The sequence below is a fragment of the Drosophila teissieri genome, chromosome 2R, assembly GCF_016746235.2.
Source record: "Drosophila teissieri strain GT53w chromosome 2R, Prin_Dtei_1.1, whole genome shotgun sequence".
In the NCBI taxonomy this organism is placed as follows: Eukaryota; Metazoa; Arthropoda; class Insecta; order Diptera; family Drosophilidae; genus Drosophila; species Drosophila teissieri.
This window is the reverse complement of record NC_053030.1, coordinates 8566472-8591583: the sequence shown is the minus strand read 5'-3', so window position 1 is coordinate 8591583 and position 25112 is coordinate 8566472. Positions and strand designations below refer to the sequence as shown.

The 25112-nt window shown below is 40.4% G+C and overlaps 1 protein-coding gene and 1 long non-coding RNA gene across 18 annotated transcripts in view; one reads left to right on the top strand and one right to left on the bottom strand.

Moving 5' to 3' along the window:
* The first annotated feature begins 3488 nt into the window (after positions 1–3488).
* Positions 3489–25112, top strand: part of LOC122614172 (longitudinals lacking protein, isoforms F/I/K/T) — a 61762-nt gene continuing 40138 nt past the window's right edge. For 12 of the 17 annotated variants that reach the window (XM_043788675.1, XM_043788684.1, XM_043788686.1 and 9 more), the window contains exons 1-5: positions 3489–3865; positions 13208–13594; positions 13659–14052; positions 14303–15019; positions 15085–15165. In XM_043788675.1, coding sequence (XP_043644610.1) covers positions 13421–13594; positions 13659–14052; positions 14303–15019; positions 15085–15165 — 1366 coding nt within the window. In that variant the 5' untranslated portion in view covers positions 3489–3865; positions 13208–13420. Of the gene's footprint in view, positions 3866–5285; positions 5619–12170; positions 12331–13207; positions 13595–13658; positions 14053–14302; positions 15020–15084; positions 15166–20140; positions 20310–20423; positions 20737–21623; positions 22103–24436; positions 25096–25112 lie in introns of those variants that run through there. The other 5 variants (XM_043788682.1, XM_043788681.1, XM_043788683.1 and 2 more) reach the window with 5 other exon arrangements.
* Positions 11363–12029, bottom strand: LOC122614176. Its single transcript, XR_006325730.1, has 3 exons — positions 11785–12029; positions 11593–11717; positions 11363–11523 (listed from the first exon to the last, which is right to left on the bottom strand). It is a non-coding gene; the product is annotated as an uncharacterized LOC122614176 (long non-coding RNA).

The following is a 25112-nucleotide window of genomic DNA, read 5'->3' as shown; positions in this document are numbered from 1 at the left end:
TGAAAGAAAATAGTTCCTGGTTCCATGGGTACATATGTATGTACATAGTTATGGGCAATTGTCGGGGTTTTTAGATGAAACCAACTAGTATATGATATACCAAGAGTGGGAACTTTAGGATTAAAGCAACTACTATATGATCATGATATCTGATATGACAAAGAGCCCACAAATGGTTTCAAAAGCTGCAGTCTCACATTCCCAGGCTAATCCCTAAGTTTATCAGCAGCATCGAGTTCGGATTATATCTGCACAATGCCAACGCAAAAGCATCAGATGTGCGGGGTATGGAAAGCTTCGTTCCACTCCAGTTCTCTATGGGTCGATGGGTTTTCGTGTAGGGTTGGAAAATCGATGGTCTTGGGCGGATCGGGAGTGGAAATGTGCGCAGTTGGCAATCCGATAGCGATGATGATGATGGTGATGGTGATGATGTTGGGTATTTTCAGGGGGAGTTTGGCTTCCTTTCACTCGGATTAAGTCGCTATTGTTGCCAATTCCATCTGCGTATCTCCTTCGCTCTCTGTGACCCAAAAAGTAATGAGCATAAGAAGAAAAGAATTTCGATTTGCAAGCGAAAGAAAACCAGAAAGTTCCATTAACAACAAATATTTTTGGCAGCCTCAATTTTTGTGCTCCCCTCAGTTTTTTTTTTTATTTTTTCGGACCGGGAAGCTGAGCAACGGGGGCTTACGGGGTTCTTTTCCGATTGCGAGCGAGCGTTTTTAGAAAAGCACAGGCCATCCATCACCCATACACTGGGAAAAAGTTCGATAGGCAAACCGCAAGATGAATTACTTTATTAGCGGGGTGATGAGTCTGCTTTAATATACAACTTTGTAATTTTATTCGTAACTCCAAGTACAAAATATCTTTGAATTCGGGCTGTAGAAATGTTGCATTTTTTAGTTAAGGTCTAACACGATCAAAGTCATTAAAAGCATAAAAAAGCTTATCTTGGAATTTTTTCCTCTGCGCGAAAATTGCTCTGAAGAGAGTGAGCGAGAGAGATAGAGCGCGATAGAGAAAGGGACACATGCTAATTCTATTTTGTGTTTCGAGTTCGAGTTCGAAATGAAAACGAAGCGAAGCTCAAAAATTCGAATCAGAATTGGAATTGGTATTGGAATTGGGAGCTATGAAAAGAGCGGCGCGAAATCATAATGGAAATCAAAAATAGCAACCAAACGCACACAGGCAAACAAACACACACACATGGGCAAGCAACGAAGTGTGTGGAAAGAAAAGCCACAAAAATGTGTTCGACGAAAATTGTTGAGCAAAAGCAAAGGCGGAAAAAATTTCAATTACATATTGACTTTTGGTTATTTGCTGGCGGCTTGGCTTGGAAATGGCTTCGAATTTTGGTGTGTTGTGTGAAATCACAGACTCCAGTTTTTTGGGTTTTTTTGTCGTGTTTTACTTTTTTGAGCGGGGTGCGGCATAAATTTTCACTTTGCCAGGCGGCAAACCAACAACAAAAACAGCAGCGTAGAAGTGTTGCCAAAAATACAAGGCACACACACAAACATGCACACGAACACTGGAATTTCGAATGCGAGAAAACGAGTTTTGGAACTCTTGTTCCTCTGCTTCTTCTTCGCTCGGCGAATATTTTCTTCGTCATTCAAGAGGCAACAAAAAAAGCATTAAAAAATAAACAAAAAGCGTTGAACAAAATTTCCAACTTTTATTGTTAATTTCTTTGAGCGCAGCTTTTTAAGCTGCTGCGCGGGCGTCGCCGTCGGCAGCGCTACACTGCAACAAAAAATTAATGAAAGATCTTTCAAACCACCTTTCCCGTTCCAACGAGTTCTGTGTTTGTTTTCATGGCCTATTAATTAATAGATATCAGAAACAAATGGATCTAGAAGTTACTTTTATGTTGCCAAAAATGTATTAAAAATAATGATAATAAAGCAATAAAATATACATATGTACATCGTTCGAATTCGGTTGTTTGATCTTTAATTTACATGAATCCCCAAAAAAGTCCGATGACACTATGTGCATCTCTTCCTACAAAATATTTGATTATTTTTATTAATGTACATATACATACATATGTACATACTTAGCTTAATAAATGAGTTAAAATTCTACTTCCCAGTAAAAATATTCTTATTAAGTAAAAGCCATATTTGTCGCCGTGTAAAAGCATTATTGTTGTTCTTGTTTTTCGTGTAATTATGGTCTTGTGCTGACTTTTTTATACATGCATATGTATGTACATATGTATGTATGTACATATATTTGCTCAAATCAAGTAATTATTTATATTTAAGCATCAAAATCAAGTTTTGGCAATTGCTAATGCAAGACGGTGGTAAAAAAAAATGGGCAAAGATTTATACGAATGTATGTATGTATGTATGCCGTGTACATTGACGATTTTATTAGAAAGTAGCAATTGGCAAAACAAACAGATATGCAAAATGGCAAAATGCAAAAAAAAGGAGTGGAACCATAAATTGAAAGTTTAATCTTTTCTTGACACCTTTCTACTGGCCCAGCCGGGAATTTTAATTGCCTCGCTAAAAATAATGACAGGTGTCTGGTGAATTATCTTCTTCAGCTAATAGCATTTATTTCATTTGTAGTAAAATTACCTAATTTAGCTTTTATGTATTTACAAATTTTAATTTCTGCATCCATGGTGAGATCATTTTAGGTAGCTAGTGAGCTTCTTAAAAAATGTTTATTTAGAGACAAATTGAAAAATATGTAAATATTGTTTCCCCAAGAGTTGGTCTTGATATTTTAAATTCTAATTACTAATTAAGTGCATATGTAAATATGTGTTTCTTACGACCATGAAAGTGCATAATTTGTTAAATTTTTTGTGCATATTTATTTAAGTAATGATTTACAATATCATCTAAATTTATATAAAATTATGATTAGTCAACCTAAATATTGAGAAATGATTTACATACATATGAAGGTATACATACAAATGTCATTACAAACATATGACATGTAACTTAAAACTCGAATTATCGATGATTAAAATATGTTCATATGTAAGTATCACAAAACTTTTTCCAGCATTTTCCATGCACTGTACGTTTTATTTTGCGATCAACAAAGCTTTGTACGTAGATATGTATGTATGTACATAGAACTCCATGCATATGCCATATTTTCTTATGTAAAAACCGAAAAAACCACATTTTCTTTGCCTTTTCATTTAGCGCGACTTCCTTTTGCCACCACCCCTTCTTCTTTCTTTTCTTCCCCTCGTTTCCCCGTAAAACGCTTTTTTCCAAGCAGACAGTTGCAAAAAGCAATCAACTGTATCGTGGAGTGTCCCCATCCCGCTCGCACTCACTTGTTCTAGCGCACGAACGATCTTCGGTTTTTCGAATGCAGCAGAAAGAACAACAAAAGCAGAAACTTCGTGCTCACACAAACACACACACTCAATGCCTATTTCTTTTTTCGACTTTTATTCGAACTTTTTTGCAGCGATTTTTCAGTAACAAACGGCAACTCTCAGGAATAAAATCGTCGTCGCTCCGCTCGTTAAATTCTCGTTGCTTTCCCACCCACATAAAAAATCAGGATAAAATTGTTAGTAGCTTAAAAAGCAGCGCGGATTGCATAAATTCAAGCGGAGTACTGATTGGAAAAACACATTCGGAAAAAACTACAATGTGATGTAAAATATGTTTTTGTGTTGAGTGCATAACTATAATTTGTTGTAATTAAAGTTCAACTGCATTTGCAAAGAGACGAAATAGATAATAATTCATAGGTGTTTGTGAGTGTTTTCCCCTCTCCTGTGCGACGTGTGAGAAAGAGAGAGAGGGAGAGAGAAAGGGAACGTGACCGAGTTGCCATGAAAACTCCAATGGAAATTCAGGTGAGCGATTGTCAAACGACGTGATGTTATGCGGGGACTATCATCTCCATACGTTCACTTCACATGTACACACTGTAGCCGCTGAAAAGATCTGTAGAATTTATGTTTTGGCCACAGAGACACTCCTCGCATCAATTAGTATTGGTTAGAGCATTTGGCGTGCGTGTAGAATTTCGCACAGGAATGTTAATTTTCCAGCCGAAAACCCGATGAAACCGTTAAAAATTAAGGTACATATTTAGGTACACATAATTTGTACCCAGAAATTAGAGAGAAAACGCGCGGCGATGAAGTCATGCTGGAAGCCAAAAATAAATCAACGCCGATCATAAAAACGTTTGGAGAGTGCACAAAATATAATTTGCGCTTTTTAGTGGGAAATGCATTGCACACGCACACACACACACAAGCCGAGACCATCTTGCATCCCCCTCGCACACCCTTAAACAGCTGCAGCGCGAAAGGAAGAGAGGTGTCGGAGCGGGAGAGAGAGAGAGCTTGCTCGGCAACGGTAATTTTTACCATTTCGAACATTATGGCTTCGCTTTGCTGCGAAAAAAAAAAACAAAAATCGAGCAACCAAAAGCTAACGCAACAACAAAATCTCGCCCCTTGGTGGGAAACAAACACAATACCAACTGCGAATGATATTTTCGAACTCCGCCACATATGTATGTGCAATCAGAGTTGCCAGCCTCATTCGTTGTCACTTGCAGCATACAAGGTTCTATCAAACAACTTTATTAATTAGTACGTACGACTCACGTGTAAGTCGTAATGCCAAATACTAATTACCACCTAGAGACTAAGCAAGTCAAAATTCTGTATTATAAATATTCACTTAATATTTTCTTTCTCTAATTATATTTAACATTGTCGTTTCCATTTTCAAAATAGCACAGATGTCATAGTGGTTTATTTTTTTTGACTGGCTTTAAGCATAGTGAAATTAAAAAATCTTTGCATATTATTTGAGAACTTAACGTCCGCGTGATCTTGAATTTTAAATGACAAACCTAATTTAAAGGTAAAACTTACTCAATTCTTTACCTAATATCAATAGTTCAATTTATACTTTGTTGATTTTGCAAATATTTTAGCTGTTAGTTAGTGCAATAAAACGTTTTTGTAAACTGCTGATCTAAGGGATGGATAATAGATAATTATCTTCTATGATGTGTCCTTTTTCCTTACCTCCCCCAAATTTGTCGATCTTTTCTTGTAAATTGGCAACTCTGCGCGCCAAGCATACAAAAAGCACACGTATGTATGAAGAGGGGAGGCAAACAGGCGACGTCAACTCATTTTTCGAACTCACACTCTCATTCGCACTCTTCGGGTTTCGCTTCGGCTTCGTTTCCAACTCTCTCGGCGCTCTTCGGGGTCTCTGCTTTTGGGCACCTTTCGTTTTTTCGAGCGCCAGCGGAAAGTCGCGTCAGTCGTCAGTTTTTCTTCAGTGGCTTCGCGCGTCCGCAATTTTCAGTGTGTGGTGCGTTGTTGCTGCTGCCTACTCTTTTCTTTCTGCTCTCCACGGCAGCGGGAAAGGAAAATACATACACATGCATACAGGGCCCCATCACATACAGTAAAAATAAATTCAACTTTATTGCTTTTCCCCCCGTCGCGTTATCGTGTGTGTGTGTATTAGTATTATATATATTTTACCATATATATATGGCTTGGAAAAGCAACACCAAAATTTGATATGTGCAAAGTTTATTGACGACTACGTGCTGCCTGTGATTCTATTTCGGTGTGTATATAAAATTGATCAATAATGTTAAAACTACCGCTTAATAATATACAATAAGAACTTGCATTTGAACTGTACCTGGCAATTATTTGCTGAGATTGTGTGTGTTTTTGCATATCGAATCGATACTTCCAGTGGTGATTCTATCGATTTTTCCCTATGCTGACTTCTCGGGAGAAAGCTTTTCACCAGTGCACGAAAAGAGACAGGCACAGACAGAACGGGAGAGGGAGAGCTTTCCCACAAAATGCAACGCTGAAGTAAATGACGGGCGGTTTTCATTAATTTTCACACACGCACACACTGCTAGTGGCTCACTTTCCATGCAAATGAGGTCAAGTGTTGCAGTGAAAATGTTTTCAACAAATACACGTGTACATATGTGTGTGTGAGTGTGTGTGTGTGTGTGTGTTGGAAAGTTATATAAGCTTTTCATTACTGATTGTGGAGAAGAGAAGCTTGTTAAAATTTGTGATTAGTAAACACAAAGATTGTCAAGAACGAGTTAAGTTAATTGATTTCTATTCTAAACTCCTAGAAAAAAGCACGTTTTTCATTTCGATAGATTCCCAAAGTCTTGGTGGCCGCCATCTTGGTTTTTCCCCCACACATAAAATATTTTGTTCAATGCTAGGCTCTCTCGCTCTTTTGGCTCCCCTTTTCTTTCTCTCCCGCTCATTTTGTCATACTCCCTCGTCCGTTTTTATGTTTGTTCACGAAAAACAAAAACAACAAGCGTGAAATTTCCTCTCTGCACTTTTCACACACACTTAGAAAATTGGGAGAGCCAGACGGTTCAGCAAGAGATGTCGGTGGGGGAGTGGGAAGGGGAGAGAGAGCAGTCGCCACATATTTTTGTTTCCACTTTGTGCTACACTTCTGCTACGCCGCTTTTGTTGTTTTCTTTTCGACACGTTTACACATTTCCATTTTTCATATTTTCGTGTCGCCTAATCTTTTTATATGGGACTGCAGCGACGTTGCCAAATTTCACTTGCGACTTTTGCAAAAGTTTCATTTGTTTACATTCTACGCACATGTGCAGAATAATAACAATAATAAATGAGATATAAAAAAAGCTTTTGCGCAACAAGTGTAGAAAAGCAGAAACTGTATTTTTCTCTTTGGTTTCTTGCCTTAATTCTTTGTTTACAATTTAAACTTGTACATTTCTTTCAAGTCATCAATTTTTTTTCGTTCTAAAACACCGTGACCTTGCATCGAATTTCTGACCTACACACGCACGTGCAAAAAAATAAAATATGTGTCGCACTTTTTTTTATTATCCATCCACTATTTTTAATGTTCTTGTCTTACAGTAAACAGCAAAAATATAGAAAAAAAAAAATAAAAAGAAGGCAGGGAAATAATGAGCGGCCGTTTTTGTAGCCTGCTCTTTGGCCGACTTTTATTTTTGTTAGTTTTGATTACTTATTCGCTTTGTGGCCATTAGCAAAAAAGTTCATTGAACTTTTGTGCGTTTTATTTCGCGGTTTATTGTTGATTATTTTCGGTGGCTCACTTTTTTCACTTTCACTTGAATTGGGCAGTGTATTTAACAAGTTTTGGGTGGGTAAACCCAAATTGTTAAACTAATATGGCTTTTTTAAAGGAAGTTTTTCACGTAGTTGGCTTCATTTTAAATACTTCTAAATATGGAAGAACGCCTTTTATAAGAAGAAACTAATTAACTTAATTTGTGATTTTACAAACTATAACTAAAATAATATATAGTTGGATTTAATTGTGATAGCTTAGGTCTTAGGTTTATTGAAGCTGAATAAATTGAAGTATTAAGCTTGTAACATAAGATCGAAAGATCCCCTTTCTAGTTTTACGGCACCGTTGAACAATCAATCCGTTTTTTTTTTTTATCGTTAACTTCCATAACTACCAGTCGTTGTAATGCCCTTCAAACCCCAAAAAAAACCAACCAAAGCAGCGTGCCCAACAAATCTAGAAAAAAAAAGAATAAACGACATCATCAGCGGGGCAGATCTACATTGGTGCCCATGATAGATATAGATAGCCTCACCAAAGCACCGACTTCCTCCGCTCCCACACGAATGTATAATACTCGCAGATACGTTCACAGATACAGATACATTCGCGCATAACAAGCCCTTAACATTCACTTTAAATAGCTTTTCGAGAAAACAAGTTTTGTGGTTGACGTTTTTTGCTTTGGTTGTTTTTATACATTTTTCGCTGCTTTAATGGCAAAACGACATTTTCTGCGGCCGAACAGAACCGACCGAAGCGGAAAAGGAAAAGAAGCGTGGAAATGGGAAACGCTATGTTTCAACACATTGCAATTCTTCGTTTTCAAGTATTACGTATAAAGTGACTAAAACTTTGATCACAAGATTTATTAGTAATACAAAAAGAAAAAATTTTTAAGTTTTTTTTTATTAAATAAGAATATCCACGTTTCATTATATTGTAGTGCAATGATAAACAATGCGTTCAGAAGCAGACATTGTGCTATTCGTTGGCACTCCAGCTGGGAAAAAACGCAGCTTCTTTCTAGGAAATTATAATAACTAATCCTATTTTCGGTGGTTACCCGCACGATCCGATGTTGACTCAGATTCAGGCCTCGCACATTGCACACTTGACTTGGCTTTTCTCAATCTTCGCTTGCAGCCTGTTTGCTGCTACATGTGCAGAGCGGGGAAAACAGAAAGGCGACGGGCAGAAAGGGTGTATAAAGAAATAAAAATAAAATGAGCGACGGACGGACGAACGTCGGCCTACGTGGGGTTTTCAGAGGTGTTTTTCCCCCAGTTTTGCGTTTTTTGGGCTTCGAACCGCCAGAGTTTCAATGGTGTGTGTGTGTGTGTGTGTGTGTTGGTTGATGGTTCTGCGTTGCTATTCAGCAACATTTTCAGCTGCCAGAAATTAAATTATTGAAAGTCAGTGCGAGAGTCGTCGAGTCGTCGTCGAGTTTATTTTTACGTCGTAAATATACAAATTTGATGTCTCACAAACGCACACATGTGTAGGTGCGTGTGTGAGTATGCGTTCGAGCAGAAAAAGATTCCACTTTATGCAAATCTTGTGGGGGAAGTTTTATATTTGTTCTTGGCCTCCACATACACTCTTTTTCCCGTGGCCCTCGCTCTCTCTCTGTCACTCTTTCTCCCCCTCCTTATTCTTAAGTTATTTCCATTTTAAATTTGTTTTTCTGGCGGCCCAGTGTGTGTGTTGGCAATTTTTCTGGCAGCGATGTGAAATGAAATGAAATGAGTTTCTTAAACTGGTTTTTCTGCCAAGCGACGATCGGATCGGATCGGATCTCGGATCTCTAAACCAACACACAAAACTCGACTTGCCAGCCGAGAACGGGGCGACCACCCGCTCCTCCGTTTCGTTTTTCGAAATGGCACAGTTCTTGTACATTCTGCCGAACCGGTTTTTCTTTTGACTTTTGCACAGCAGAACACACACACACACACGCATACATGTACCGCTGTACTACCCAGAACAAAAGTCTTGAAAGCAGCCCCATTATGGTTCTTCCCAAGTTCAGAGCTCTCTCCATCTCCCTGTCGCTGGCCAAGAATTTTCATTACTCTGAAGCAGAGGGCTCCAGACTTTGGCGGCACTTCCTGTGCTGAGCCCAAAACGAAAGAAGGGACGGGGGATGACAGTTGTGATCCAACATCTGCCGGCAGGACGACAAAATGGAGGGAGACCGCTGCAAACACAAGCGCACATTGCACACAGAGTGGAGAGGGGGGATCGGCTTAGTTTAGGGGTTGATTGCAACCCCAAAAAACCCGGACCGGCCGGCCTACAGGACCCTCTCCCTCATCCTCCTACCTTCCCGCAAAGCAAACCGGTCCGCTTCGGTTCTCCCGGGGCTCACCTTTTGCCGTCTGGCGCGTGCTTAGAAAAAGGGGACCGACATCGCCCGACATCCTTTATATTGTTATTATCCCGCTCCCCCTACCCCTCCCACCGACATCACCGCATCCCATTTTCATTTCCATCTGGCACTCGAAAAGTCTGCCGGCATTGAAGCCAGAATTAATGAAGCCTAGCTGGGCCAAGCCAAATGGCTGAATTCTAAAACAAGTTTATGACAAAAGGATGGAAATGGTAATATGGTAGCAATTCCAATTCCAATTCCAATTCCTATCTTTATTCATCGTAAACCGATACCGATCTACGCTTTTTTAACAGCTCACGCTCCATGCTAGAAACTACATTAATCTAACATCTGACATTGATCGCCGATAGTAAAAGCAACCCAATCAAATTGCGGAAAATATACCATCAGTTTTTCGTACTACAGCGGTTGCAAGACTAAAACAAAAGTTGAGTTTTTCGCTAACAACGTTTCTTAAATGAAAATTTTGAACGTAGTTTGATAGTAGATCTCAGCACAAGCAAATATTAAGCATAGATTGGGTCATTCAGTGCAACTAGCTTATAAAGTGTGAAACTATTCATTTTTCTTGCGATCCAGCAGTTGCTAAAACAAAATTTAGATGAGTTTTTCGCTAACAACGTTTCGTAAATGAAAATTTTGAACGTAGTTTGATAGTAGATCTCATCACAAGATACATGTTTATGCAAGGGATTTAAATTATTATTTGTCAGCAGCTCGCCCATAAAAAGTGTGAAAAATGCATTAAATATTCTTCAAACAATCTGGCAGTTGCTAAACCAAGATCCAGTTGAGTTTTTCGCTAACAACGTTTCGTAAAAATATAATTTTGAACGTAGTTTGATAGTAGATCTCAACACAGAATTTCTGGTATTTTAGGGTTTTCAGAATCAACTTTTTTTGGGAGCACTTTAAGGCATTGTTATCACAACTTGCTTTAAACAGAAACCATGATCTTAATTTCTCCTGCAACACATTACCGATTTGCAACAGCAGTTTACACAGTGTCTTGGACTTATTTTTGCCAGACATTTTCAAATGCAGTTGCCAGATGAAAACCCAGTTGAGATTTTCGCTAACAATGCTCCGCAAAACACAGTTTTGGACATCGTTTGATAGTAGACCTCAGCACAGTCTCTCACTCTCTTGATTTGGTCTCCAATCACCAAGTGCTCATTACTCCACCCCCATTTAGTACATCAGTTGTGGGTTCTCTCGTGGGAAAACCGAACCCCAAAGAAGTGCGAGGTGCCTTTGGGTCCAACTGTACTTTTCCGCACACGCACACAAACTCACTGGCTACATAGCTCGCTCTCGCTCTGTTCGGTCACAGGATCCCAATTCATAATCCTCCACCATCTGCGCAAAAATAAAACCTTGCAATGTGCAAAGAGCGCGCGTCATTCGTTTCCAAAAAGGGAGAGGAAGCGGGAGAGCGAGAGAGATCCTTTTTCGCCTCCCTGCAGTTTTTACCTACTTCTCTTTGTGTTTGTGTCCGACTTATGTATTTCTTTGCGTACTGGTGTTTGTGTCTGTGGAAAACCCCTCGAATGCATCATCATTGGGGTAAGGCTGGATGTCGTTTTTCACCGTTTCTCTGCTGTGATTCATGCGGAGAAAAAAAAAGCAGGTCAAATGATATTTTCACTTACACCATATGAGTTCCTACAAAATGAAAGCATGAGTTAATGTATTTTGCTGATTGTTTAATAGGCAATGTAAATTTATGACACGAAATCGTTGGCTAATCAAATGGAATTGATCATCATTATCCTTAATAGTTTTTCTTTATGTGTATTTTGTGCGCATGCCTTGCACCTTCCTTCCATATGGGCCATGTGTTCGTGTGTGTGTGTATGTATAACTGAATCTCGTAAAACTGATCCCTCCGCCTAACGGTAAATGGCTGGTTTCGCATAGCCTGGGGATGATTCTCTCTGTCTCGTTCCCCCACGTCTGTCTAGTTTCTTTTTTGCCTGGATCTGGCGAAAAGTAAAAAAAAAAATGAAACTGGAAAACACAAAGGGTCGTGAAAAGGGAGCCTCTAGTCACGTAGACATTTGTGTATGGCCATCTCACTTGCTCTTTGCCGCAGAGAACAGTTAGTTTTCAGTAATATTTTATGTACTTCTCCATAAGTAGACATTTCAATGTTATATTCCCTGGTTGGTTGTATCCAGTCATGTTAAATCACAACTAATAAACTAGAAGCACACATAAATGAACGCATAAAAATCAAAGTATAAACGTTTTCCAGCCAATTTTCGTTACCTGTCTGTGTTCGTGAAAGTGTGTGTGTATTTCCCGTTATTTCACTTTGGCACGATTATTACCGCTGCAGTTCTCCTTTTTCCTTGTGAGCTCCTTTTCCCTCTGCCGCTGCCGCTGCCTACCTCTGCCTACCCTCTCTCGCTCGCTCCTTTTGCCTACTTGGCAATTTTATAACGTGCCCCCAAACAGGAGAGAGCGAGAGAGCTCGACGTTCAACTCTCGCTCGCTCCCGTCCTCTCGCTCTGGCAGCAACTTCGTTTGCAGAGCGTCCGTGCCGTCGGCGAGAGATAAAGAGAGCGTAAATCGAGCGCCAGCAGCGAGGCGTCGTTTCGAGGGTCGCTCAGTCGCCGTCACATTTGCGTCGTTTCATTCGGTTTCGTGCGCTCGGGGATTTTGTTTGGTTCTCTGCTTTGTGCGGCAGATCGCGAGGCAACGCGTGCGGTTTGCTGGCTAAATTCTACATACACACATTCAACATCCGACGGCCGAAGCGGAGCTAGAATAGGAAAACCAACCTTTGCAGTGCTAATTATTTACAACACAACAGTAAGTGTGTGTGGTTTGTGGAAATGAAGCAGCATAATCGCGAGCGGGAGAGGTTGTGAAATAGCGCCCATATCTATATGATGGGTGCCTTTGTTGGCTTGTGTGCGTGTGTGTTTGTGAGCTTCTAATGAAAAACATTCTATTTTTAAATGCGCACACCATAAAAAACTGAAACGATTGCTCCACACTTCAACTTTAAAAATTATCAGTCAGCGAGTGCGAGTGTGTTGGTGTTTATGATGATAGGGGGGAAAATGAAAATCTTCATAAATATTCGTCTGTGTCTACTTGTGAAATTTTCCACAACGGAGAAAAAGGAAACGAGAAAAAAACCCAGACACAAATATGTGTTTGCGCTGCAGCGACGCCGACTGCGAAACTTCCCCTCTTTATGTTTCATGCTTCGTTTTTTTTATTTCATTTCATTTTTTCGGTCGTCACGAAGTCTCTTCGGCTTTTATCGTGTCCATCGATCTCCAACACTAAAACACACGCAGTCGGGAAGCAGAAGCAGCAGCAACTGTAACACAAATCCGTTAGCTCTCTCTTTAGGCGAGAGCGTGTGTAGTCTAGGGAAAGAGCAAAGTTGAAAAATTAACAAGAAGCAGAAACTCGCTCGGAAATTTAAAAAAATAACTGCATCTCGCTGTGCAAAATTTGCATACAAGTATGTCGCTGTGGGTGTTTATTTGCGGGCTTATGTGTATGTGCGAATGCTAAGCAACAATAATAATCTAGCTGAAATTTCAAGCGCGCAAAAGAGATAAAAGATATTGTTATTGCTGCGCTGAAATTAAACATGAACTTGACCTTGGGCCGCATTACTGCGAGTTTTTTGCGTTACTAATTTTGTTTTTTGTCTTCTCTCTCTTTGCAGCATAACTGCTGACACACAAAACTCCAAAAAGAACCAAAGGCGAAAGCTGACTTTTTGTTTAGACACCTAAGTTTGATCCAATATTCATCAAAAAACGAGTGGCGAAAAAAAAAGCAAGTCAGAGAGAGCGCGCGACGTTCGGCCCCAAGGTCGTGGGCCCAAACCCCCAGGATCCATTTCCAACAACCCCATCCAACCACCCAAGAAACCAAAATGGATGACGATCAGCAGTTTTGTTTGCGGTGGAACAACCACCAGAGCACACTGATCAGCGTGTTCGACACGTTGCTGGAGAACGAGACTCTAGTCGATTGCACGCTAGCCGCCGAGGGCAAATTTCTCAAGGCCCACAAGGTGGTGCTGTCAGCATGCAGTCCCTACTTTGCTGTAAGTATTAGCAAACTACATTCATCCCAAAACTCTGTTAACGTTAAAAATATACTTTCCGCAGACCTTACTACAAGAACAGTACGACAAACATCCCATCTTTATACTCAAGGATGTCAAGTACCAAGAGCTGCGCGCCATGATGGACTACATGTACCGCGGCGAGGTCAATATCTCGCAGGATCAGCTCGCCGCCCTGCTCAAGGCCGCCGAGTCGCTGCAGATCAAGGGCCTGTCGGACAATCGCACTGGCGGCGGAGCAGCCCCCAAGCCTGAGTCCTCCGGCCATCATCGCGGCGGTAAGCTTAGCGGTGCCTACACACTGGAGCAGACGAAGCGGGCTCGACTGGCCACCGGCGGAGCGATGGACACGTCTGGCGATGTGTCCGGTTCACGCGAGGGCTCATCGAGTCCGTCGCGTCGTCGTCGAAAAGTCCGACGTCGCAGCATGGAGAATGGTGAGTTGTCAAGCGATTAGGATTATCTTACATATTGCTAAATATAAAAAAAATGCAAATATGGGAACGTTCTTCAAACGAAACTCGTGCTTATCAAAAATCTTAACTTTGGTACAATTAATACATTTAAATGGCTTTACTATACATATTGTAAAACTATGGTTAAAGCTGTCACTTTGCAAGACATAAAAATCTTTCTTTCTTCCTAAGTACAAAGTTATTTAATACACATTGGTTCTTCTTTTTGCAGATGCCCACGACAACTCCAACTCGTCCGTGTTACAAGCCGCCGCCTCGAATCAGTCAATCCTCCAGCAGACAGGCGCCGGTTTGGCCGTCTCCGCTTTGGTCACCACCCAGCTGTCCAGCGGACCTGCAGCCGGAACCAGCAGCCAAGCGTCGTCGACCCAGCAACAGCAGCCATTGACCAGCACCAACGTTACCAAAAAGACTGAAAGCGCTAAACTAACATCCTCGACAGCCGCCCCAGCGAGCGGAGCATCTGCGTCAGCGGCCGCCGTACAACAGGCCCATCTGCATCAGCAGCAGGCGCAGACCACAAGCGATGCCATTAACACCGAGAATGTACAAGCCCAGAGCCAAGGAGGCGCCCAAGGCGTCCAAGGCGATGACGAGGACATTGACGAGGGTAGTGCCGTTGGCGGATCAAACGCCGCCAGCGGACCCAATCCCGCCTCCGCCTCTGCATCCGCCGTCCATGCCGGAGTTGTGGTAAAGCAGCTGGCCAGCGTTGTGGACAAATCGTCGTCGAATCACAAACATAAGATCAAAGACAACAGCGTGTCATCAGTGGGCTCCGAAATGGTTATTGAACCCAAAGCCGAATACGATGACGATGCGCACGATGAGAACGTTGAGGATTTGACACTGGACGAGGAGGACATGACAATGGAAGAGCTGGACCAGACAGCCGGCACCAGCCAGGGTGGCGAAGGATCTAGTCAAAGTGAGTTTGCATTAGACTTTTCTTCTTGTTTCCTTTTAACTGATGAGTGTTTTTTTCTCCAATAGCATATGCAACATGGCAGCACGACAGATCTCAGGATGAACTTGGACTAATGGCACAGGATGCGCAGCAACGGGATCCCCAAGGTGAGTGTTTGTTGCCTCTGAAATCGATAATATGAGCTATGAACAAATGAAAAAGCAAAAAGTATAGCTTAGCCTAGAAGTATTAGACGAGATGTTTTTTCGAACTAGCGAGCACGACAAACAACAAGCTTAAATTCAAATGCAGATTAAAGATTGAAATCCAACTTTTCAAGGTCACAACTTCATTTTTATCACACAAACATTTAAATATACAAATTTATTTTTTGCCCATTTTAATGTACACTACAAAAGTCGTGCTCCGAAAAAAGCTCTAAAACGTTGAAGAAGAAAAAATATGCAAAAGACGTAGAATTTGTTCAAATATAATTTTCAACAAGATAGCAGACGAAAAAAGCAAGCAACAAGAAAAAGTACAAATACAAACCCAAAATAACAAGATTTGTGAACGAGAGTTTGGCGCAGAGAAAAAAAAAAACAATATGAAAAACAGCAAAATGTATATTGTAGAGCAAGAATTTACGACTCTTTTTTAAGTTGTTTTTTTCATGAGAGATTTTGAAATGCTGGTTTTGATAATATTTTGTTTTTGCCTGCGTCGCTCAATTCGTCACAGATAAATTAACCCGAAACAAGAATAATTTGTGCAAGTTGAAAGTATTACTTAAAAACTCTTTCTTTACTTAATATGATTTTTTACAAAACTAATATTTTTTTAATTATGACACACATAATTCGTATAACTAGTAATCTTTTTTTGTACATATCTATTATAATTAATTTTTAACACACACACACACTTCTGAAAAGAAAATGAGAAACATTTACCACTCACACACCACAAACATATATAATTGCTATATACCACAAAACCCAACCACCTACATCCCCTAACATTCTCATTTTATCATTATCTATATATATATATGTATGATTCCATGTATGATCATTTGTTGTTGAATTTTCGTAATACGTTTCATTACAATTGGTGTTTGATTAACTCTTAATTTTGCCTTATTTTACCTTACCGTATATATAAATCGCATAATTATACATTCCCAACATTTTTAGTTGCTCGCCCTATCTTTCTTCCTCTCTCTCCCCCCACCTGTAATCCTCTCTTTCCGACATTATGCCGTTAGCTGCAGAGTAATGAAACAGGAAATATAAATTGAAAGTACCTTTCATAATAATTCATAAACCATGGTCACACTGACTCACCCACAAACACAACCACCCACACTGCAGCATTGACTTAGGCAGAAATCTCAAAGAAATGCCCTTATCTTTTAAGTTAGTGTTTAAATTTACGTATCAACAGTGTTCTATTTGTGTGCGTTTTGATCTCTCTCGCTCGCTATTTCCCTCTGTAAGCTGCTGTTTGTGTGCGTGTACCATTGTGTGTATAGTGCGTGTGTGTGAGTGTGCAGGGCTCCGTCCACATGTGTTTTCCCTTCACAAAGAAAGCTCTCTCAGTACAGTCGCGTCAGAAGACTGCAAAGTTTGGCCACACTTCCAGCATTTCTAGCAAAACTCGATTATGTTTGTTCGCCTTAACTTTGTTTGCATTTTCAAAGCATATCCCACCACACCCACGAACTTTCGCAAACGAACACATTCAATCTTTCATTTGTCATACTATACTTTGTGCCATTCCATTTTGATTGTCTACTCTAGAACTCTCAGCGCGTGCTAATGTTTTTTACACATGTTTTTTTTTTTTTACTCTACATATTATTACGAAAATACGCATGCAGTTTTAAATTGTATTTTAGTACTATCTCTATATATACATATATATTTTGCTTTATTTTGGTTGACGGGACTTTTATTGATTGTTTATTTTCCTTACGGATTTGTTTTTAGTTTTAAAGCTAGATTGTAAGTTTTTCCGATGCAAGATACGCGCGCGAAACTTTCCTACGCGTTTACATTTCGTAAGTTTGGGGATTCTTTTTCCCATAACTAGAGATGTACGTCGTTGTTAAAAACATTCAAAACCCCTTACTAAAGTCAAGTGAAAAGTGAAAAACTAAACCCGATGACTGAACGGATGGAACCTGCTACTGAAGGATCGCCGCTTTGGAGGAGGATCAGCTGCCGAAGGTCTCAAGTCGTTGCCAAAACAAAGCAGTAACCATCCGAGATGGTGAGGTACATTTGCAGCTTTGGGCAACTCGACGAGATCCAACTGTAGTCAAGCATCCAACTGCGTCGCGGAAATCTCAGGTGCGTGTTCAGGTGAGTATGCTCCGCCCAACGGTATCGGTTGGGCGAAGTGAAAAACAAGAATGAAGTAAATTTTTTATTTTAAGTTCATTTTTGTTCGACTCCCGAAATATCCTATCCTCCTCAACCCTTCCCAATAATCCTCCATGTTATACCAATTTATCCGCCTTCCCAGATCAACATTCATACCTCATAGAAACCAAAATCATTTTACAGCGTTCCAGGTAATGTCTATTATAAAAAAAAAATATCTACAAGCGCTTTATTTCTTCAATAAAGAGTGGATGGACTTCCAGGGTAAGCTATAGTGTTACCTCCAGTTTCTACTCTTCCGATTTATTTCTAAGTGTACACCTTAAATTTACACTGTATATATATTTTTCTTAAAGTTTAATTTTGCGTTTGGCGTTTGTTTGTTTTTCAAAGTTGCTTGAAGCGTTGCCAAACAAACACCAAACACAGAAAAACACAATTTCTCGAAAGAAATTCCACCAATCCCTACATACATATCCATATGGACCACTGATTTGTTGCGTTTCTACATGTATTCTGTTTGCAAAATGAAAAACCAGAGGAGAAGATAATTAACATCTTTGATGTTTTGATTTTTCTGATGAGTGAATATATTCAACATAGTAGGAAACTCTACATTCGTTTGTTTTTCGTTGAAAGATCCATTTGTGCAAGAAATGTGGATTTTGGTCCTGCTCTACACTATCCAGGCTTGTGGAAAACGAAGTTTAACTATATATTATTAGTGTTAAACCGCTTTCTTCAACTGATCCAAAAGCAAAATCAATACTCTCGATGCAAAAAATCATTGGGTTTTCCCCAATTGCTTTATTAGTGGTCATTAAAAGCAAGTAATTCTTAAAGCTTTAAAAGCTTTTTTCCCCTCTGTGTGTCCCTCCTTTGGTTAGTTGTTCTTTGACAATCTCGTTTGCCCAATTAATTTATAAACTCTTCGTTTCGCTCGTTAGCGGGGTGAGGCATCCAAAAAGTAATATCTAATTTTAATGTACATGAAACTGCGGTTCAGCTCCCATATCCTATTCCAACCGCCCCGATCTCTCTCTCTACGCCCGTTCTGTTAATTGTTAATCAGCAAGAACAACAAATGCTACAACAATGCCCGAAGCATTCGTTCAAGTTCAAGGTCGGCTAAATTATAATGTGTTTCTATGTGTGAGGTTGTGAATTTTTTCTTTAATCAGCATTGTTCACATGAGCGGGGGGTGAGGTTGGTGGTGGTGATGAGGACTGACGACTGAAGCAGTAATATTAATGTTCATATCTGTGTGAATGTATCTCGTTTGCTTGACTTTGTTTGTTTTCGCCGTTTTCTTCGCCGTTGCTATTTTTATAATGTCGTTCTGCATCCGTGTAAAGTCAATAATGATACGATGCGATTCTCTGGGACAATTAAATCGAATGGTTGCATAAATAATCAAGTTTGGGATTTTTCGATGAGAATTTCTCCACACGCAGAAAGTTGCTGATTGGTGATCGAAAAACCTCTTTATTCGCGGTGCTTTTGGTAGAGTGCTTCATTATGACGGGAATTTATAATCTTGCATGACTTCAGGTTGTATAAGCAAAGTATCCGTTCTATCGAACGTCGTTATTAGAGACATTTGATTTGACTTGATTCAGTGCTGAATCAAAATTGTTGGGTTGCAGGAAACTTATTTTGCTTAGCACAATGTCTAGCACAATTTGTATTATAACAGTATGAATCACTAGTTTAGAAATGGCAATTATCTAACTTAATTGCGTAAATTAGATAGTCTTGAAATCGTATTGCCTGATTTTGCCAAATGTTTATAAATGAAATAAGTTCTTCGCTTCAAACACCCACTATATCCCTCCCTATTTCTGGTTTTGGCCCAGTTGAAAGCTGTTCACATGGCCTTGACCCAATTTACACAGGCACATACATGGCATACACACGCAAAACAGGCACAGTCGCCAGATAATAATATTGTTTTTTTTTTGTATAACTTGCAATGAGTCCAAAGCTTTTATCACATCACGCAAACCACAAGCGCAAAAACAAATTATTTACTTTCAGTCCTTGCCTTTTGTTTGTTGTGTGTGAATGTTTTTGCGAAAATGTAAACATATTTCTACATGTGTCCTTCGAGTAGTGCACATAGCTCCAGCTTTTTATGTAGTTTATGTACAAGAAATTATTTTCATCTTAAGTTGGTTGTAGTTGGTTTATGTGTCTTTTCTGGACTTTTTTTTACCTTACTTGCGCTTACTCCTTTTCCACATTTGTTGTTCTACTTGCATTTAGATTGTATATTTTGAAAGATTGGGGTAAGCACAGAAAAGAGCTTTTTTCTACAGCAAAAAGATTAATCTAGAAAATATTTAACATCCTATTTAAAAACTTGCTAAGAAATGGTTTTTTAAGGTTGTTGTATTGTTTATGCTTATGAAGTAATTTGTGTTTAGGATCTGTGTTTCGTGCGTGTAATTTATTGTGCTACTTTGTATTTATTTTTTCAAAAACGATTTTGTCACAAATCAATGAACAATTAAGAGAGATATAAAAACTTTCTTTAAATAGAATAGTAGAATAAAAAATGACTAAATTATAGCCAAATTTGGACATAAGTGGATTATCTTCTAAAAACTATTGTTTGTCAGCAAGAGGATTAGCTTACACAGTTTGTTCTTTCATTTGTTTTTGGTTTTGGAGTCTATTTCTTTGTGCCTCAATTCAATCTCAAACTCTTTCTGTCCCCACACCGCATTTGAAATATTGGTCCATTGGTTGCAGACACAATGGTTGTGCCCAGAATCACCGCGGTGCGCGGTAGCTCAAAGCGTCTGGCCAGAAGAAAGGCCACCCTAGCCATCGCTACGGCTATAGCCACTTCCGCCACTTCAACGCACATGATGTCCAGGCGTAAGCGCACGGCGATGGCAACCAACTCTTTATCGTGCAGGTAAATTTTGACTAGCGATTGGCGCTTGGATTTCGGATCCTTTCATGATCAATCTGTGACCCAAAAGCCGATGATGAACCGCTGTTCTTCCTCCCGATTTTCCATTTCCTCTAGAAATGCCAGCAGCGGGGGAAGTGTTCCCTCCACGTCCACAACCGCATCGGCCACCACCGCATCCATATCCAAATCGAAATCGAAAGGCAAAGCGTCGGATGCGGCGAGTGCTCCTTTCGTGTGCCAGACGTGCGGACGTCGCTACCAGGTCCTGGGCACCTTGAGGCGTCACATGCGTAAAGAGTGCAACCAGCCGAAGAAGTATGTGTGCCGTATGTGCGACCGTCGATTCCACTATAATTTCAAGCTGCAAGATCACTACTACTATGTACACAAGGGCGCCCAAAAGAGGGAATAGTTCGTTATATAAGGATAAAAGTGTAATCGATGTAAAACACCCGTACTTTACACTCATCATATTAGAACACAACACACACCCCACCCCCACCCCACATGAAAACTGCAATAAACTTGGGTTCGATTTTCAACCTGTGGTTCTTCTGTATCTCACATCGCGAATAAGTGGAAGTTGAGTGGAGCAGGTGGAGTGGTTAGAAGTGGATTCGATTGAGTGATTGAAGGGAGTCAAGTGTTGCCAGCAAACTATTCTACGTACTTACTATACAAGCCAATCAATTGAAGTAGAAAATACAAGAGTTTCTATTATTTTAAAAGTACATTTATCCTTAACTTAGAGACAATTGTTTAGTACATTGCTTAAATTAGGCATGCTGTGTTCATGACTTGTAGATATAGACTGACTGCTAGATGTAGTTTAGCTATTTGACTTCGATGAGTATTTAGCATTCTATGATCATTGGAAACTACATTGCTTAAAGCAGGGATAATGAGAGTATCTTTTAGCGATTGATATAGAATTGTTAAAATTTGTAAAACATTTACTAAGGTTGTGTAGTTAACTTAAAAACTCCTAAAATTGGACGGCTTTTTCAAGTGATTTTAAAACCATTACTAAACAGAAACAATCAAGAAATAATAACGCTATAACTATCAGTTTATGTATACTTCTGTTTATTATTCTGTACAAATGCATTTGGTTCGATATGTACCTACTAGACAAAGACTCGACATCTGACGCTAAGATAGTGGAGTTGGCAACACTGTGATTTTCGAAGTTTGTGTGTTTGAAATATAAAGCTTTGTCTGTCGATTGCTCGCTTTTTGCATTCTGTTCTCTGTTTTCGTGACTTTGTGTGTTTTGTTGCTCTATCTCCTCTTTGCTCAAACATTTAATTGCAGGTCTGCTCGAATTGAGTTTGAATCAAATGTTTTACTATGACAGCGAAATGCCGCCGCCACCGATACCGCCGCCCGTGGCCGTTGAATCGCCGCCAGTTTCGCCACCACTTGCAGTGGTTACACCTGTGGTGCAACTGCGACGTGGAAAGCTGCGATCGCGGAGGAGGAAGGCGGCAAACAGTAGTAGCAGCACCACCAAGAAGAGCATTCCACCGCCAACGGTGCGGAGCAGCTCGGCGGCGAATCTGGCGAGAAATGCGGATATGCGGGACGATGGCAAGCTCCAGTGTCCACAGTGTCCGAACGCATACACCAGGTTATCCGCATTGAAACGGCACCTGGAGTTCGAGTGCGGTATGCTGGAGAACTTCCGGTGCCAGGTTTGCGATGCGGGATTCAAGCGCAAGGACTCGCTGAATCGGCATTGCAAGGTCAAGAAGCACAATACCAAATATTTGTTTTAGACTGATCAAAAAGAGCCATTAAAAACGTTAAGCTAATGATGCCAATTTATGAATTACCCTGGGAACTCTTCTTTTCTTCAATGTTTCTTCGACTTCTGTTTCGCGCGTCCCATGATCAACCACCATATAAAGCCATATGATATCTGTATATGTTATATTTTTGCTTGCTCGACAAACAGATCCACACTTACATTTGCCCTTCATTTACGCTCCTTTTTCATAAATCACACACCCAAACAAACAACAACAAAGGAAAACTTCTTTCTCGTGACGAGGTATCTGTCTGCTCTGTCAAAATCCCCACCTTTCTACGTCTTTCTCCACCTAAGATTAATCTTTAACCTAACGCCCGCTCCTTCCTTTTGATTTGCCATGCTGCTGTGCAATTGTTTTTTATACATATATGCCTGTTTGAAATTTGTTTTTGTTTAATGCCAAGCAGAAATTAATTTATTAATTTACCACGAAACCAAAATAATAATGCTTTCGAAACTAATCTGGCATTTTGAAAAACTAAACATAACAAATTGCTTGTTTTGCCTTGAAAAAAAAAACAACTAAACGAAACCAATTTAACATTCGATAATGAAGTAATCGCATGATTGACCAAAAAATTAACGTTTAACGTTATATAAACGTAAAAGAAAATCGCAAGGAAAATTATAGAAAATGAATTCGAAACTGAGAAAATCTGAAAATACCAAACGAAAAACAAAAACAAATTTCAGGCCTGCAGCTGATCGACGACTCGTCCTCAAGTCAGCAGAATCATCTAAACGGCAGCAAGCTGGAACTGATGGATGGCAGCAGCGATGACTATCACCAGGGATCGGGATCGTTGCACCACTTTCATGCGCCGCAATTCGATCACTTCAAGGATTATTAGCCGGCGGAAATGGTATTGGTGGCGGAGCAGGAAGTGGGGGTCAGGAGGAGAGCTTTACGTGTCCGCAGTGCTATAGAACTTATCGAAGGCACGGAACCTTGCGGCGCCATCTGCGCCAAGAGTGCGGCAAGGGAAAGAGCATGGTGTGCTCCGTATGCGGTCATCGCACGAAGCGAGCAGATCATCTGCGCCAGCACGTACGCAAAAAGCATCCGGAGATAGCCATGCGATCGCTGTTTAAGCGCCAGCAAAGAGCTGCAGCTGCGGCAGCCTCTGCCGTCGAAGGAGAGGATCAGAAGCCCGAGACGGAAATAGTAGATCTGGTCGACATGCTGGACGATGGATCCGTGGCCGCTGCGGATGAGGATCATCAGCACGCCTACTAGTCGAAGATGACGATGAGGAGGAACTCTTGCAGCACCAGCAATCGCACTTAACGGAGGAATCGACCACCAGTAACTTTTACCGCCAGCAACTGCGGCAGCAGGCCCTTCTACAGCAGGCTCTTCAGCAAGTGGCAGCTGCAGCTGCAGTGGTGGCCAGCGGCACCTCCACTTCCTCCACTGAACTGCTTAACGGGGAGGGATTGTAGGAGGGATAGCGGTTTGAACTGAGGGGCGGGGTCTCCTCTCTACCTCCATTTCGAGTAAAAGACGCGTAACGAACGCTATCCTGTCCACTGAAAAATCTCTACTACTAACTGAATTAACCAAAGAGCAGCGGTTGAACTTTGACCTTTTGGCTTGCAAAATCCTTTATTTTTCCTGCATTTATATGTTTTATACATTTATTTGGCTGTCGCACAACCAAAATATATGAGTATTTCTTTTTCCAGCGCTAAATCAAAAAGTTGAGAACTAATCTAATAATATTAAAAGAAAGTATATATATATATATATTTTGTATAAAATAAAGAAGGAGAAAGCTATTAACTAAAAATAAATGCAACGTTTTTTATAAACCAAACCACAACAAATGCGTTTTTCAATTGATGCATGAGACAAATAGGAACAAGTTGAGACCCAGTTTCAATTGTAATTTAATTTCTTGATAATTTTTGGTAAATAACATTTTCTCGAACATTTTGTTGGTGCCAAAGTTGATTATTTTTGTGTTTACCTTTAAGTTTAACTTAAGTTTTAACTTCGGCAAAATGTATATCCATGTAATGGCGGCGTCGGTTAACCTAATCCACATTATATATTGCATAATACAAAGCTTAGTTATAAGCCAAGCAACAAAAACACACTGTAAAAAATGAAACCCAACCAAACCAATCAAATCAAGTAAAAAAAAAAGAAAAATAATAGTACAGCGAGGACAACACGAACAGAACCACACAACACCACCCGCCATATCTCTATTTCTCCACTCTACTCCTTTCTATGACTCTGTACTCTCTGTAAGAATCGTTAAACAGTCTCAGCAAATCTTAGACAAAAACCCAATCACAATTCTTACAGATTTAAGGACGCTTTACTGTAATTATGCCACGGCAGTTATAGCAGCGGCCAGTGCGGCCAGCAAGAAGCCGGCGGAGCATCAGACCGCAGCCACCACAGCAAACCACCAGAACCTCAATCACCAGAACTTGCACCACCACAGCAACAGCAGCAACCATAGCAACTGTGGTGCTGCTGCTGAGATATGCGAGCCAGAAGTAACGATACGCAGAATGTACAAATGCGGAAACTCTGGCCAGGCGGAGGCCATTGTAAACCACTTGCAAGTGACCGGTCAACAGCACCAGCAGCTCCATTGCAACGTCAGCAACTGCAGTGGTTGTCACATGTCTGCAGCAGCAGCCTCCTTTCAGTTGGCCAATCTGCTGAATAGCGGCATACGTTCGTCGTCTGCCAACAAACCGCAACGTAATCACATTTCTGCCAGCGGCGGCAACACAAGCAGCCCCAGCAACGCCAACATCAACAACAACAGTAGCGGCAATAGCAGCTCATCCTTGGCGGCCAAAAAGACCAGTGTTCAGTTTCATTGCGAGTTCTGCAACTTTAGCTGTTCGTGGCGATACGATTTGAAGCTACACCTTAGGCAGAAGCACGGCATTCATCAGCTGAAGAAAGTCTAGGATTTAGGCGGAATGTGATTCCAAGATCGAGATCAAATTGGCTGTATACATCT